This window comes from Humulus lupulus, chromosome 1 (genome assembly GCF_963169125.1).
Source record: "Humulus lupulus chromosome 1, drHumLupu1.1, whole genome shotgun sequence".
Classification (NCBI taxonomy): Eukaryota; Viridiplantae; Streptophyta; class Magnoliopsida; order Rosales; family Cannabaceae; genus Humulus; species Humulus lupulus.
Genome location: NC_084793.1, coordinates 284,584,552 through 284,599,853, shown reverse-complemented (window position 1 = coordinate 284,599,853; position 15,302 = coordinate 284,584,552). Strand labels below are relative to the sequence as shown.

At 28.2% G+C, this 15,302-nt stretch overlaps 1 protein-coding gene across 1 annotated transcript; it reads right to left on the bottom strand.

The window, feature by feature from the left end:
- Window positions 1–6,265: 6,265 nt before the first annotated feature.
- Window positions 6,266–9,849, bottom strand: LOC133778420 (uncharacterized). The gene is made up of 4 exons (XM_062218343.1): window positions 8,448–9,849; window positions 7,707–8,184; window positions 7,131–7,218; window positions 6,266–7,048 (listed from the first exon to the last, which is right to left on the bottom strand). The coding sequence occupies exons 1-4, from the start codon at window positions 9,847–9,849 to the stop codon at window positions 6,266–6,268; spliced, it is 2,751 nt and encodes a 916-aa protein (XP_062074327.1).
- Window positions 9,850–15,302: the final 5,453 nt, after the last annotated feature.

Sequence of the window (15,302 nt, the reverse complement as noted above, 5' to 3'; positions counted from 1 at the left end):
ACAAAACAAGAGATCTAAAAGTTAATTTTTAAAAATAAAATGTTGGTAATCGACCAAAATAACTCTTACATAAAACATAAAATTTCTTACACATAATTTTACTTTTTATATAAAAAAATCACGCGAAACGTATAAAATAATAATATTATTAAATAAAAGTACACATACAATAAGCATGAATGAACTTCAACTTTATTTATAGTGAAGCATGAGTCTTTATTATCAATGAAAGTTATTTGTTTCAACATTTATCCACTATACACAAAGAGAAAACAAAATATCATGAGAACCATAGTTATAGCACCTATTATAATAATTAACCATAGTTATGATAGGTATTATTATATATTAATATTATATGTGAAGTATTCGTTATTATTAACATAGTATTATTTTAAATTTAAATTTAAATAATATATTAATTCTTTTATTTATAATATATGTTGATATTTATTTTTGTAGATTTTTTTAAATTAAAGATATTTTATAAAAAAAATATATTTTTGTATATAAATATAAATTTAAACTTAAATAATTATTTTTTAAATTAATTAAATACTAGATAGATATTATTATACGTGAAGTTTTGGTTACTATCATAGTAATACTAATTTAAATAAGATATTAATTTTTTTAGATTATGATAGATATTATAGTACAATTTTTATTTAAATTAATTAATTACTATTCTAGAAAGATATTATTATAGATATTATTATTATATGTGAAGTTTTGCTTACTACTATAGTAATATTAATTTAAATAAGATATTAGTTTTGGCTAAGATATTACTAGACGTGTCGACTTTTTAAAATTATAGATATTTTATATAAAAAAATCTTTTTTATATGAATATAAATTTAAACTTAAATTTAACCTTTTTGTATGTTTTTTTTTTAGGGAAACCTTTTTATATGTTAATATTAGTAAATCTAAAAAAACGTGGAATTTTTTTATTTTTTTTAAAAACCAGAAACTTTATTACTACTCCAAATGAGACAATAACAAAGTTACACAATCAGCAGGAATTTTATTCTCACTAAGAACAGAGAAACAAGTAGCTCTAGCCAAAAAATAAGCCGCCTGATTCGCAGATCACTTTATAGAAATAAGAGAAACATTCTCTGAACAAGGAAGAATACTTCTGCAATCAGAAATCACAATACCAAAAGTGGAGATCATCGAAACTTCGCTCTGAATAGCTTCACAACCATTAGACAGTCAGACTCTACTATAAATTGGACCAGCCCTTGCCTTTAATTCAGCTAAGAGCTTCCTTAACTCCCAAAGCTTCAGCTACTGCAGCCTCCACTTGACCTTTAAGCCTCTCACTACAAGAAATCATGTTTTTAGCTACAAAAGTTTTAGCTACCAAATATTTTTGGTAGCAGTTAATTACCATTTGCTACTAAATTTTGGTAGCAAAATGATTTAGTAGTAAATTCTAATCATACAATACCAAATATTACTGCTACCAAATATTTTGGTAGCATATTTATATTTTCAGCAATCAATGTTCTTTTGTAGCTAATATTATTGGCACCAATGAATAAATTTGCTACTAAATTTTGGTAGCAAATTATAATTAAATGATACTAAATACATCTGCTACTAAAATATTTTGTAGCATATTTATATTGTCAGCTATCAATATTTTTTGGTAGCTAAAATTAAATATTAGCACCAAATATAAAATTGATGCATTTTATATGATTTTATCTTTGTTTTTTTCCCATTTAGTGATCAATTCTTTGGTAGTAGAAATAAATTTATTGCTACTAAATTATATCATATTTTGTCACTAGCAAATAAAATATTTCTAGTAGTAGTATTTTTGCTACAAAAGTATTGGTACAGAAAGTACACAATAAAAATTATAATGTAAAAAATATATAAGAATACCAAACATAAAGTAATTAAATTTAGATTTCTGTTATAGACTCTCAGCAAATTAATAATATTTTAATTCGTAAAATAATTTTATTTTTTAAAAAATAAGATCAAGGTAAAAAAAACTAACTAAATGTATATAGACAAAATCAAAAGATAAAATTAAAAATATCATAAGTACAATAACAAACTCGAAGGAAAATAAAAGTAAGAAACTACATAAGACATGTATAGGGATGCATATAACTTTCTTAAAACAAAGATATTGCATTGAACCTATGGCAAGCCTCAGTTAAAAAACGCAAAATGGAAAATCCAATGGGAAAAGGCCTCTTGGGGGAAAAAATAGCAATAGTGACTATAAAACTATTCAAAATAAATAAAAAACTAGAACCACAAAACTCTTTGGATACAACTTTTGAAAGTGAAAATTGGAGAAGAAACTATAGTATTGCTCATTGGAATTAGTCAACCAATTCTATGAATTCGTCAGCCCACTCCACTCGAATTTGATCAATATTTTGTTTTGTGTAATCTTTCATCTTCTCTTTGCACTGTAATAAATAAATGTAAGTAATAATGAATATTAGTCAATTGTATAATATAATAACAAAATATTTTATTTCAATAGTATTTATATACATCTTACATGAGTAGTTAACCAATTGATAGGTCTAGAATTCATGCAAAAGTCACGCATATATGTCATTACATAATATCCACACTCAATATTCGATGGTTGTTGAGGACACTGCACAAATTCATAAAATGTAAATGACAAGATTAAAAGATATTGATAATTTAAATTTTCAATACAATATTATATTGTAATATTTTAAAGTAACTATCAAATGTAATATATATTATGTGATATTATTTTATAACTTACCTTTATAGATTTCCATGTAATCTCTTTTGGTTGCCTATTTTTGGAGGTATTGTAGTAATCAAAAGCCCTAATAAACAAATAAAATATTTAAAGTAAAAATTAAATAAGACTAATCCATATCACTATTTAACTTACATTGTCATTAGACTTTTAATTTCGTTTCGTGGGGGTAGTCTAATTGGATCAAGCCAATAACATGTATCACGCAATGGATCAATTATTACTAGCATCCAATGATATCTAGTGACCATAAAATATGATATTGTATATAAATTAAGATATTGATAATGTAATTAGTTAAATAAATCTTACCCAATATGAATAGGAAGCAACCAAAATTGTCATGTTTCTGTGTCTTCCAAGCGATTTTCCATTGATATTGCATTTTGTGTTTGACACGAATCCAAAGCCAAAGTTGGATGAAAGAAACGAAAATATTGTGCTCGATTTGCTTTTTCCAACTTTCGATGTAAGATCCTAAATATTACAATTGAATTTGTAAGAAAAATAATGTTATTTTGTGCATGAGAATTATGTGAAAGGTATTTCTTTTTTACCTGATCCAAAATGTTATACAAGGAGCTCCAATCTTTGTCATGGTACCAAGGTGAATCACATCTTCAGGTGAAATAAATAAGTATTAATCACTATCCAAAATTTCTGGGTCCATGGCAATACGAAATGTGTGTGAAGGTTCATAAAGTCGAACAGTTAGTAATACAGCTTTTACACTCTTTGGAGCATCCTTGGGCATCTCAAATTGAATTGGAGATTTTTACACTTCCTTTAAACTTGTGGAGGATGTATTGAGAGTTTGTGAAGAATAATGTTGATCTTTTCCTTTACATGGCTCCAGTTGCAGTGAAAGATTATGTTGTTTATTCTGAAACAAAATATAAAATTAATAATTGATTAGAAAAAAACTTCATAAATTATATGTAATATTGGATTTAAAATTTAAAATTTAATGAAACCATTGATGGAGGAGGTGTGATTTGTGACTCTAATGCTTTTTGTTCTAATAATCAACTTTGTTGTGATTCGTAGAACTTCTCCATATTCTCTTGAACAATTCTTGCAATGTTGTTATTTTGTTCATTTTTAAGATCTTCAACTTTTCTCTAATTTCTTCAAACGTTCATCTTCAATCTCTTCACGTTTGGATGATAACTGGGTTGCCATCTTCTTTCTGGGTATAGGACCAAAACCTCGTAACCAACCATATTTTTCTTCGCCTAAAACTTGCCTGTATATAGCAGTCTCATCCACTACTAGTAACAATCCATCTTTAAATTGAATGAGTTTCTCTTTTCGTAACTCCACCATTTCCTTCTACAATAACAACAAAATAATAGTGTAATAGTTTTACAAAATTTAGAAGGTAAAAAATCATAATTTTTAAAATTCGAACATACATATTTGTTCTCGGCTATTCTGTGGGTCCACTCATTCTTAATTGTACAATGAGTTTTTCGAAACATTTCAATCTCTCCAAACTTCATTGTTTCTTGTTGTACTTTGTCATCCATTATTTGTTTTGATTTCTGTAATGCATTTAAATAATTAATAACATTAAATATAATAAAATTACAATGATATTATGCCAAATATATGTTTACCTCCTCATGTAAATACTGAATAAATGACTTAGTTCCACCAGAATGCATAAAAGAAACACTTGATCTATTTTTTTACCCTGCAATTGATTTTTTCTACAAAATACTTTTCATGTGAGTTTTAAGAATTAAAAATTATGAAATGTGTACAAATAATTCAAGAAATGTAGGATACCTTCCATTCTTCGTTAGAGAAACATTTATTGCACATCCATTGCCAATCTTCATCTCTTAGCACCAATTTCACAGGCCGATTTTCTAATGGATTCTTACCTTCTTTGATGATATTCTTGTACTCTCTGTGACAATTATTACGATAATCTTTATAGCGCTCTGAACAATAGTGATTGCAAATAGTTTCAAGATATGGATCTTTTTTAAAATCCATCTCGAATACATCCTCCAAAAAGAATTTCAAAAAATAAATTGTCATGCAAAAAATATTATAAAATAAGTATGGTAACATAAACATACCATGATACGAGCATATACGACTTTCTTATCTTCTAGAGGTACTTTAGCCCATCCACTATACTGAAGTGGAGCATGATGGCGTACATTTACACCAACAATGTTCGCAAATGCAGTGGCATGCGTCCCATGAACTCGAAGTTCTCCTTTTTTATAGGAAATCTTTAACTTACTTGCATCATCCTTTAATAAGCGTCTGACACCATCCCCACGAGTGGGGCCACGAGTTCTCTTCCTTGATTCTGTCAAATAATTGTTATATTACTTATAATCATAACTATTTTCATAAATTTTTAATGTATATATTATCATATTATCATAATTTGTACATAAACCATTTATACCTTCTAAGGACTTGTGTGTTTCATCATTTAATGGTGTTATTGAATCTGTTGACGCTATTTTTCGTCAACAGTGAAATAAGAGCACGAAAACAATAATTGGTTATGGCCAAAAGAAATATGATAACACAAATAGGATTTTTACGTGGTTCAGCAGTTAACTCTGCCTAGTCCACGAGTCTTTGTTATTAAACTCAAGATGATCTCTGAAAATTCTTCAAGAATGAATTCTCCAGAGTTTTCTCTTAAGATCACAAAAATTCGGTCCTTTACAATGGTGCATAACCTCTCTATTTATAGAGGAGATTTCAGAATACTATCCCACATATTTCGGGAAGTTATTCTTTATATGCAAATAAATTTAATGGCATTAAAAGCCTGTAATCCTATATACAAGGAAACGTCCCCTGAAGATCAGGGGGCATATAACTGAACAATTAATATCCCTTGATTATAGGAGATTTATAGCAATCAATGTAGACCGCGTCTCTCATTGATGATTCACTAAGATGTTCAAAGTTATTATGCCATATTCACCCAGGTCTCTTATCAACTTTCGAGCTATAGCATCTTCCCGAGATCATGTGACTTCGAGCTCATACCTGCGTCAGGCTCGGAGCCCCTGATCCGAGGCCATCCCGAGAACAGGCGTACTTCGATGTCTGTCCTTCGAGCTTGTGAGGATCTCGAGGCTACCATCTTCGAAGTCGTCTCTGCTTCGCGGGCTCGGTGCCTGGGTTGCGGACACGTTCCAGACATTACGAGTCCATTCATTACGAATCCATTCTTTCGAGATCACAATTCTTATGGCTCGAAATCTGGGTGTAACAGAATCATTATTGGAAGAACATGGCAAATGAGGAGGAGACTGTGTAGATGATGAAGAATTAGTATGCGTCCTCTTACGGCCAAACACCCTTCTAGTAGTTATTGGTGGATCGAGAGACTTCTCATTTGTCATGATTAAAAATCTAAAAAATATAATTTTTTTATTAGCATATAATAAATTTGCATATTCAAAACTTTACAAAAAATAAAAATAATAACACACTTTATAGTTAATCAATTTCATCACTCAAAGTTATATCTTCAGAATCATCGAGTAAAGCTTCTTCATCGGTATCGTCACTGTTTATATCACTTTGAACTTGATCATTATGATTTATTTGAAGTTCATTGAACAATTGATGATTATCACATTCTATATCTTCAATATCATCCCGAATAAGATTAGTATCATTTGTCGTTGAATCAAAATTCACGCCAATGTCATTCGAAGATTCTTCTTGATATGCTTCAGAACTGTTGATAGTTGGATCTTCATCATCAACTTCACCATCCATTGGCTTTGATGGTATATCCCAGATGTGATGATGATTTACTTTTTGTACCACTTTCCAATCTTTATTATCTTTACTTTTTTTAATGTCGTCTAAATAAAAAACCAAACTTACTTGATTGGCAAGAACAAATGGTTCATCTTCAAACCATTCTGAGTTGATGTTGATACTAGTAAAGTTATATTCAGAGTACATTCTATCACTTCCATTGGTATTGTACCAAGAGCATTTGAACAATATAACTTTGTTCAAATAGAGGTAATGTACTTCCCAAATTTCATTGATGACACCATAAAAATCACATATATTTCCATCATATTCTGCTTCAACGTGAACACCATAGTTTTGAGTTAAAAGTCTTTCATCTCGACTTTTTGTATGGTATCGAACTCCATTAACCAGACAACCAGCATATGTACAAGCCAAAAAACTTGGTTGCATTGCAATTGCATACAAATCTTCCTGTGCTTTACCAGATATTGTTTCATTCATTTTTTTTATCTGTGATGGCAGATAAAATTATAAATGTAAGATCAAGACAAATAAAAAATTTAGAATATCAAACATTGATATTTAAACTTACTTTATTTTCAAACCATGTTGAAAATTCATTTTTTTGCACTTGATTGATATCCAGAATTCCTTGAGATTGTAAGAATAATCTATGTTCTCTGTGTTCACAATAAGTACTATGAAAGATTATTTTTATGCTAAAACCTAAATGTTGTTAGAATTTAAAAAATAAAATTATAAATTTACGTTAAATATGGTTCCAACTCAGGACAATTATTCAAAATGTACCATTGAACTTGGGTTCGTTGATCTTGAGTTAGTGTGATGGATGATTGTCTTCCAAATGGTCTTGTAGGCATGTTGAATATTGACAGTGTCGATTGTTTTCTAATTCCAAGGTAATCAGGATTGCGCTCAGGACTATTAAAGCGTCTTTCCATTCCACGAAGATACATTGAACAAAATTTTAGTGCCTCAATAATAATGTATCCTTTTGCAATAGAACCTTCAGGTCGAGCTTTGTTTTTCACATATTTTTTCAAATGACCTAATTCCCTGAAATTAATTATGTTTTCAATATATAGTAATAAAGAATTGTATTCAATGATTATTTAATTTTTTAAACTTAAGCTATAGATTTTGTTACCTTTCGATTGAATACATCCATCGCATTTGTACTGGACCACCTAACTTAGCTTCTAATGGCAAGTGAACCATAAGATGAATCATCACATCAAAGAAGGCAGGAGGAAAGATACTTTCTAATTTACACAGCGTGAGTACAACGCCCTTTTCCAATTCGTCTAAGTCTTTCACATATAATGTCCTCGCACATAGCTTTTTGAAGAATAACGACAGCTCAGCAATAGCATCCATTACTTTCTTTTTCAAATATGGCCTTAAACCAATAGGTAACAACCTCTGTAATAAAATATGACAATCATGACTTTTCAACCCAAATAACTTTCCATCTTTCATGTTATCATTCCGAGAAATATTTGCAGCATATCCATCAGGAAATTTTACAGACTTTATGAACGTACAAAATTCTTGTTGTTCCTTCGCTGATAATGTATAGCATGCTACTGGTTTGAACCATTTGTTCCCTTCTTTTTCATGTGTAGCTGCTTACAAATATTTAAATCTTGTAAATCAAGTCTTGCCTTTTCAGTATCTTTAGACTTCCCATCAATACTAAATATTGTACCAACTACACTATCACATATATTTTTCTCAATATGCATCACATCCAAATTATGTCTTAGTTTTAATTTAGGTCAATATTCTAACTCCCAAAAAATACTTTTTCGCCTCCAGTTCGTGTTATTTTCATAACATGCATCCTTCATTTGTTGTTTATCGTCCTTAATGATCTTATCATTTTTACCTGCCCTACATTTCCATACACCCTTTAATTTATCTAAGATTTCATCTCCTGTTAAATTTTTTGGAGGTGAACGATGTTCAATTGTACCATCATACTCCATATCATTGCGCCATTGGTGGTTCGGACACAAATATCGACGATGACCCATGAAACATGTTTTTCCTCTTATTCGAAATGAAGACGTGTCATCTTCACAAATAGGACAAGCTTTATAACCTTGAGTGCTATACCCAGATACAGTACCATATGTTGGAAAATCATGGATCGTCCACAATATTGCTGCACGCATTGTAAAATATTCTTTATCAATAATATCAAAATTACGTACACCATTTTCCCATAGTTCTTTCAACTCATCGATCAGAGGTTGTAAATAGACATCTATGTCTTTTCCTGGAGCACGACGTCCCGGAATCAATAATGCCATCATTAAGAATTCTCGTTTCATGCATCTCCATGGTGGCATGTTATATGGCATTTGTAACACTGGCCACATACTGTACGAGTTTGATAAACCACCGAATGGATTGAACCCATCTATTGCAAATCCAAGCCTTACATTTCTAGATTCTTTTGCAAAATATGGATATTGTCTATCAAAATCCTTCCAAACCTCTGCATTTTCCGGGTGTCTAAGTACACCTTCTGTATCGACACGTTCTTCCTTATGCCACCTCATATAAGACGATGCATGGCGTGACATAAAAAGTCTCTGTAGTCGTGGAGTTATAGGAAAATATTGCATCTTTTTGTGTGGGATCTTCTTGCCTTTAGTTCCTTGGAATTTGTATCGTTCATGACCACATATAGGACATCTTTCAGCATTTTTATTCTCTTTCCAAAATAAAGCACAATCATACTCACATACATGAATAGTTTCGTACCCTAAACCAAGATCACGCAACATTTTCTTAGCGTCATAATAAGATCGTGGAATTTTATTGTCTTTGGGAAATGCTTTCGAAAGTAAGTCGAGCAACAAATCAAATGATTTGTTACTCCAACCACACATCACTTTAATGTGCATTAGATTAACAATAAATGTTAAGATTGAGAACGTTGTACATCCAAAGTATAACTCCTTTTTTGCTTCTGCAAATAAGTCAGGCAATGTATTCCTTTCATCATTGTGCTCATTTGAATCTCCAAGGTTCACAAAATCACTATTATGATGATATTGATTAGCTAAATCTTCTAATGCTGGTATCATATCGTCATCGTCTTCATTATCACTATCACATGATATTTCGTCTTCTTCACTATTTGTTTCTAGGTCCTCTCGGTCTTCGTTTACTTCTGTGATATCTTCCCCATGATACTCCCACGTAACATATTTACTATAAAATCCCTTTACGAATATATGACGCTCAATTGTCTCCAAGTCATGGTAATATAAGTTCATACATGAAACACATGGACATCGAATTTTATTTTCACCAGTTAAGTGAAGCGTTGATAATTTAATAAAACTCTTAAGTCCATCAAAAAACTCTACGGATAATCTATTCTTTTGGAAAATCCAATTTTTATCCATCATTTCTCTATTATCTTTCGAACAAGTAGATGATGAATTATACTACATTGACAAAAATAAAACACTTAATTAGCCATTGAATTATAGTTATAGGGTATGATATGGTTATGGTACAAAAAAACATGTATCTGATGTGAGTATAGGGTAGGATACGAGGATAAGTAATTCCTATCCTACTCGATTACATACATATTTTCTTATAATTATTTTACATATATATATATTTATAAATACATTTAACTTAAGTGTTAGATAGACACATATGTGGAAGTCTTTGATCGATACATGCCATTATTTTTAATGTTTTATTTAAAAATTTCATTCAAATATTAAAAAATTATTTAAAATCTAATAAAAAATTTAAAAAACATTTAAAAAAATACTTTAAATATTCTTTTTGAAGGAGAAATTATTTTACACACTAAAATTATTATTCATTTATAAATTTAATTAAAATAGTAAAATAAAAAAAACTAAAAAAACTTTACAAAATCTTAGCTTAAGTTCTAATTTAAAATAATTTAATATATAAAATTCTAAAGTTAAATAAAAATAAAACGTAAATAATAAACTGAACATACATTTAAATCAAATCTTCATTTTCTATTTCTAAAATAACTTTTTAATATTAAAATGAATTTTTAAATAAAAAATAAAAAATAATGACATGGACCAATCAAAGACGACCACATATGTGTCAATCTTACACTTAACAACCAGGAACCTACAACTATCAAGAAAATAAAAATTATTATTAATATATATATCCAATTTGTTATTTATCTGATTTAAAATTTTGGGGTCTAAATTTTTAGTTATTAATATTTTGAAGTATACATTTTGGATAAAGTATAGGATCACATTAATATTAAACTCAAAACCCAAAACCCTACTATTATTATAAACATTTAAACACTACTATTATTGATAAAATTGCACGTTACTTATTAAAAATAAAATTGCAATGCATAAAATATGACATATATACTAAATCAACATATTTGCACGTTGATTTTATATTTAAATAATTAAATGATAAAATATGTTTTAAATATACTAATTAACTAAATTTTCATATTCCAAGTAACTTTCAATTATTTATGTATTAATAAATAATTAATATATTACTACTAACCTGGTAGCACTCAAAGTGTTGAAGGTGAATAGCGATGGGTGTAATCCTGAAAATAAAGTTATAATAATAATAATAAAGTTAAATTTTTAATGTAGTTATATTTTTTTTATATAACAATATGTTAATCCACCAAACTATGTTATATATATATGGAAATTAATAACAATAATATTTATATATTTATTAATATATACAATTTATATATTAGGAATATTATTATTAATATATATCCAATTTTTTATTCAAAATAACTTAATTATTAATAATATATGATGATAATAATATCTTTCAAGTTTTGTCCACCTAACTTATTTAATTTTTATTTATTTAAATATATATATAAATAAATAAAAAATTTATCTAATTTAAAAATTTTGGGTCTAAATTTTTAGTTATTAATATTTTGAAGTATATATTTTGGATAAAGTATAAGATCACATTAATATTAAACTCAAAACTCAAAACCCTACTATTATTATAAACATTTAAACACTACTATTATTGATAAAATTGCACGTTACTTATTAAAAATATAATTGCAATGCATAAAATATGACATATATACTAAATCAACCTATTTGCACGTTGATTTTGTATTTAAATAATTAAATGATAAAATATGTTTTAAATATACTAATTAACTAAATTTTCATATTCCAAGTAACTTTCAATTATTTATGTATTAATAAATAATTAATATATTACTACTAACCTGGTAGCATTCAAAGTGTTGAAGGTGAATAGCGATGGGTGTAATCCTAAAAATAAAGTTATAATAATAATAATAAAGTTAAATTTTTAATGTAGTTATATTTTTTTTATACAACAATATGTTAATCCACCAAACTATGTTATATATATATATGGAAATTAATAACAATAATATTTATTAATATATACAATTTATATATTAGGAATATTATTATTAATATATATCCAATTTTTTATTCAAAATAACTTAATTATTAATATTATATGATGATAATAATATCTTTCAAATTTTGTCCACCTAACTTATTTAATTTTTATTTATTTAAATATATATATAAATAAATAAATAATTTATCTAATTTAAAAATTTTGGGTCTAAATTTTTAGTTATTAATATTTTGAAGTATACATTTTGGATAAAGTATAAGATCACATTAATATTAAACTCAAAGCCCAAAACCCTACTATTATTATAAACATTTAAACACTACTATTATTGATAAAATTGCACGTTACTTATTAAAAATAAAATTGCAATGCATAAAATATGACATATATACTAAATCAACCTATTTGCACGTTGATTTTGTATTTAAATAATTAAATGATAAAATATGTTTTAAATATACTAATTAACTAAATTTTCACATTCCAAGTAACTTTCAATTATTTAGGTAATAATAAATAATTAATATTTTACTACTAACCTGGTAGCACTCAAAGTGTTGAAGGTGAATAGCGATGGGTGTAATCCTGAAAATAAAGTTATAATAATAATAATAAAGTTAAATTTTTAATGTATTTATATTTTTTTATATAAGAATATGTTAATCTACCAAACTATGTTATATATATATATATGGAAATTAATCACAATAATATTTATATATTTATTAATATATACAATTTATATAAGAATATATTAATCTACCAAACTATGTTATATATAATAATATTCCTAATATATAAATTGTATATATTTTTTTTTTGATTAAAAAAATATATATATACAATTTATATATTAGGAATATTATTATTAATATATATCTAATTTATTATTTAAAATAACTTAATTATTAATATTATATGATGATAATAATATCTTTCAAATTTTGTATAATTTTTTTTACCCTAAGTGATAAATTTTAGACATAAATTTTTAGTTATTAATATTTTGTATTATAAATTTTAGGTAGATTTTAAGATTATTAGGGGTAAAATTACATATTATTGGGTCAAGCCCAAATATAACCCTAGATATTTATCTTTCTCTAACCAAACACTTAACCTAATTTTATTTCAACAGCCGCCTGCACCCCCCCCCCCCCCCCCCAAAACAAAACACCACCATTTTCTTCTCCAGGTACCCGAGATCCCAACCTAGCCCTCGCCCTTCGTCACCTCCATCTCCGCCTCCCTCGCGCGCGACCCCGAAGTCAGGTGACCCGAACCCAGGCGTGACCCAGACGTGATCCCAACTTAGCCATCACCATCATCGTCAGCTCGATCTCCGCCTCCCTCGCGCGCGACCCTGAAGCCAGGTGACCCCGAAGGCAGAGTTGATCCCAACCTAGCCGTCGCCATCTTCGTTAGCTCCATCTCCACCTCCCTCGCGTGCGACCCTGAAGCCAGGTGACCCCGAAGCAAGACTTGATCCCAACCTAGCCCTCGCCATCATCGTCAGCTCCATCTCCGCCTCCCTCGCGCGCGACCCCGAAGCCACTCTGATCTTTGGCTCAGTGAACTGTTTATTTTTCTCTTTCTTGGAATATCGTAAATGAATTTCTGTGATTATAATCTACATTGGTTTCGAGGGAACAATACAGTGGAGCTGACTGTTAACGTTTTTTCTTGTGAAATGTGAGTGTTGTGTTGATTTAGAAACTGTTAAAGTTTTTTATTCTTCTTTTCTATGATGTTTCGATGGTAATTAAGTAGCTTAGATCTGAGATTTTAAGAAGATTTTGATCTTGATTCATATGCATAATTAAGTTAAAAATCTTGGGTGATCAATGGAAATGTGTAATATATCCCATTGGATTTTTTGTATTATTATTCTTTAGAACAATGTTGTTGTTGCAATATGTTTAATTTTAGTTGTTTGTTTCACTGATTCTAATTTCATATTTGTTATGTTTTGTTCTTTGTGTTCCTGGTCTAGATATTAGACAGAGGCCGGGGAAGGCAATTGTCATCCCTCTCTGCGAAGAAGATAGTGATGGTGAGGAGGATCGTTGTACTGGTGGGCATAAGAAGCGGCAATCAGTGACAGGTAATTGGGACCAAAGGGGCAGGGGAAACAGAGGTCATATGTGGAGTATCTACCCATTTACTTAGTTTATTCCTGATTGTGTTACTATTTTTAATAACAGGGAAGATCCTCAAGCAAACAAGGGAAAATCAAGCAAAAAAGGGAAAAGCTTACAGGTATATGTATCAATTATAAAATCTTATTAATGCTTGTAGGTCTCTGTCTACTATTGTATTGTTTTGTTATTTTATATTTTGTGTTTGATTTTTAGTTTTAAAATTTATTATCATAACAATTAATGGTTTTATTTCTCTGATTGTGTTACTATTTTTAATAAACTAATAACATCTAAAGTATTTTTACTCACAATGCATAATATAGGAATTCATAACTGAATTTGTATTAGCATAATATAGTAATTCAAAACTTAATTTGTATAGGATGGTTCCTAAACACAATTTGATTTGAGATAAAAATAAATTTCTATAAGATAAATATGTTAATTTATAATTGAATTTGTATGAGAAATGATATGGTACCTTGTGATTTGTCCTGATTTGTGACTCACTATCTGGTTTTGTATAAAATGATTTTGCAATATTTTTGTGTGGCAATAATGATTTACCTTGGAACTTTGCTTAGATTGAACACCTAATTTGAGAAAAAAAGGGTTGTAAATTAATTTAAAAAATACAACAAATGATGTATAATTATAAAGAAACTGAGTTAAACTTAATTTAAATAAATGAATTGACTGACCTAATTGTAGATTGAATACCTGATTTGAGAGTACATGAATTGTCTGGCCTGATTGTAGATTGAACACCTGATTTGAGAAAAAAAAAGTTGTAAATCTATTTTAATAATACAACAATTTATGATTATAAAGAACTTGAGGTAGACGTAATAATGATGTTCTCTCATACTTGATATTTTGGCTGGAAAGAAAAATTCAATGTTGATAAAAGTAATCGATATGATAACTCTTATATAAGAGTGTGAGTGTGATGTTAAATTATAGATATTATTTTAAAATTAATTTAAACTTAATATTGTTTAAAAATATCTCAACAGAATTAATTAAATTTAGAGATTTTTTATTTTGAATGATTTGATTATTTATTTACTCTCTTTTTTCACCCAATTAGTGTAATTGAATATTATTATATCAAGTTTGAATGATTTGAATGCATAGAACTTTAAAACAAAAATATCAAGTTTGAG

Excerpts from the sequence above, each read along its gene's own strand:
- LOC133778420 (XM_062218343.1), bottom strand. The coding sequence starts at position 9,849 with ATGAACTTATATTACCATGACTTGGAGACAATTGAGCGTCATATATTC. Across the intron at positions 8,185-8,447 it reads TGTATGGAAATGTAGGGCAG|CTACACATGAAAAAGAAGGG; the intron begins GTAAAAATGATA and ends ATTTGTAAGCAG. Across the intron at positions 7,049-7,130 it reads CAACATGGTTTGAAAATAAA|ATAAAAAAAATGAATGAAAC; the intron begins GTAAGTTTAAAT and ends CTGCCATCACAG.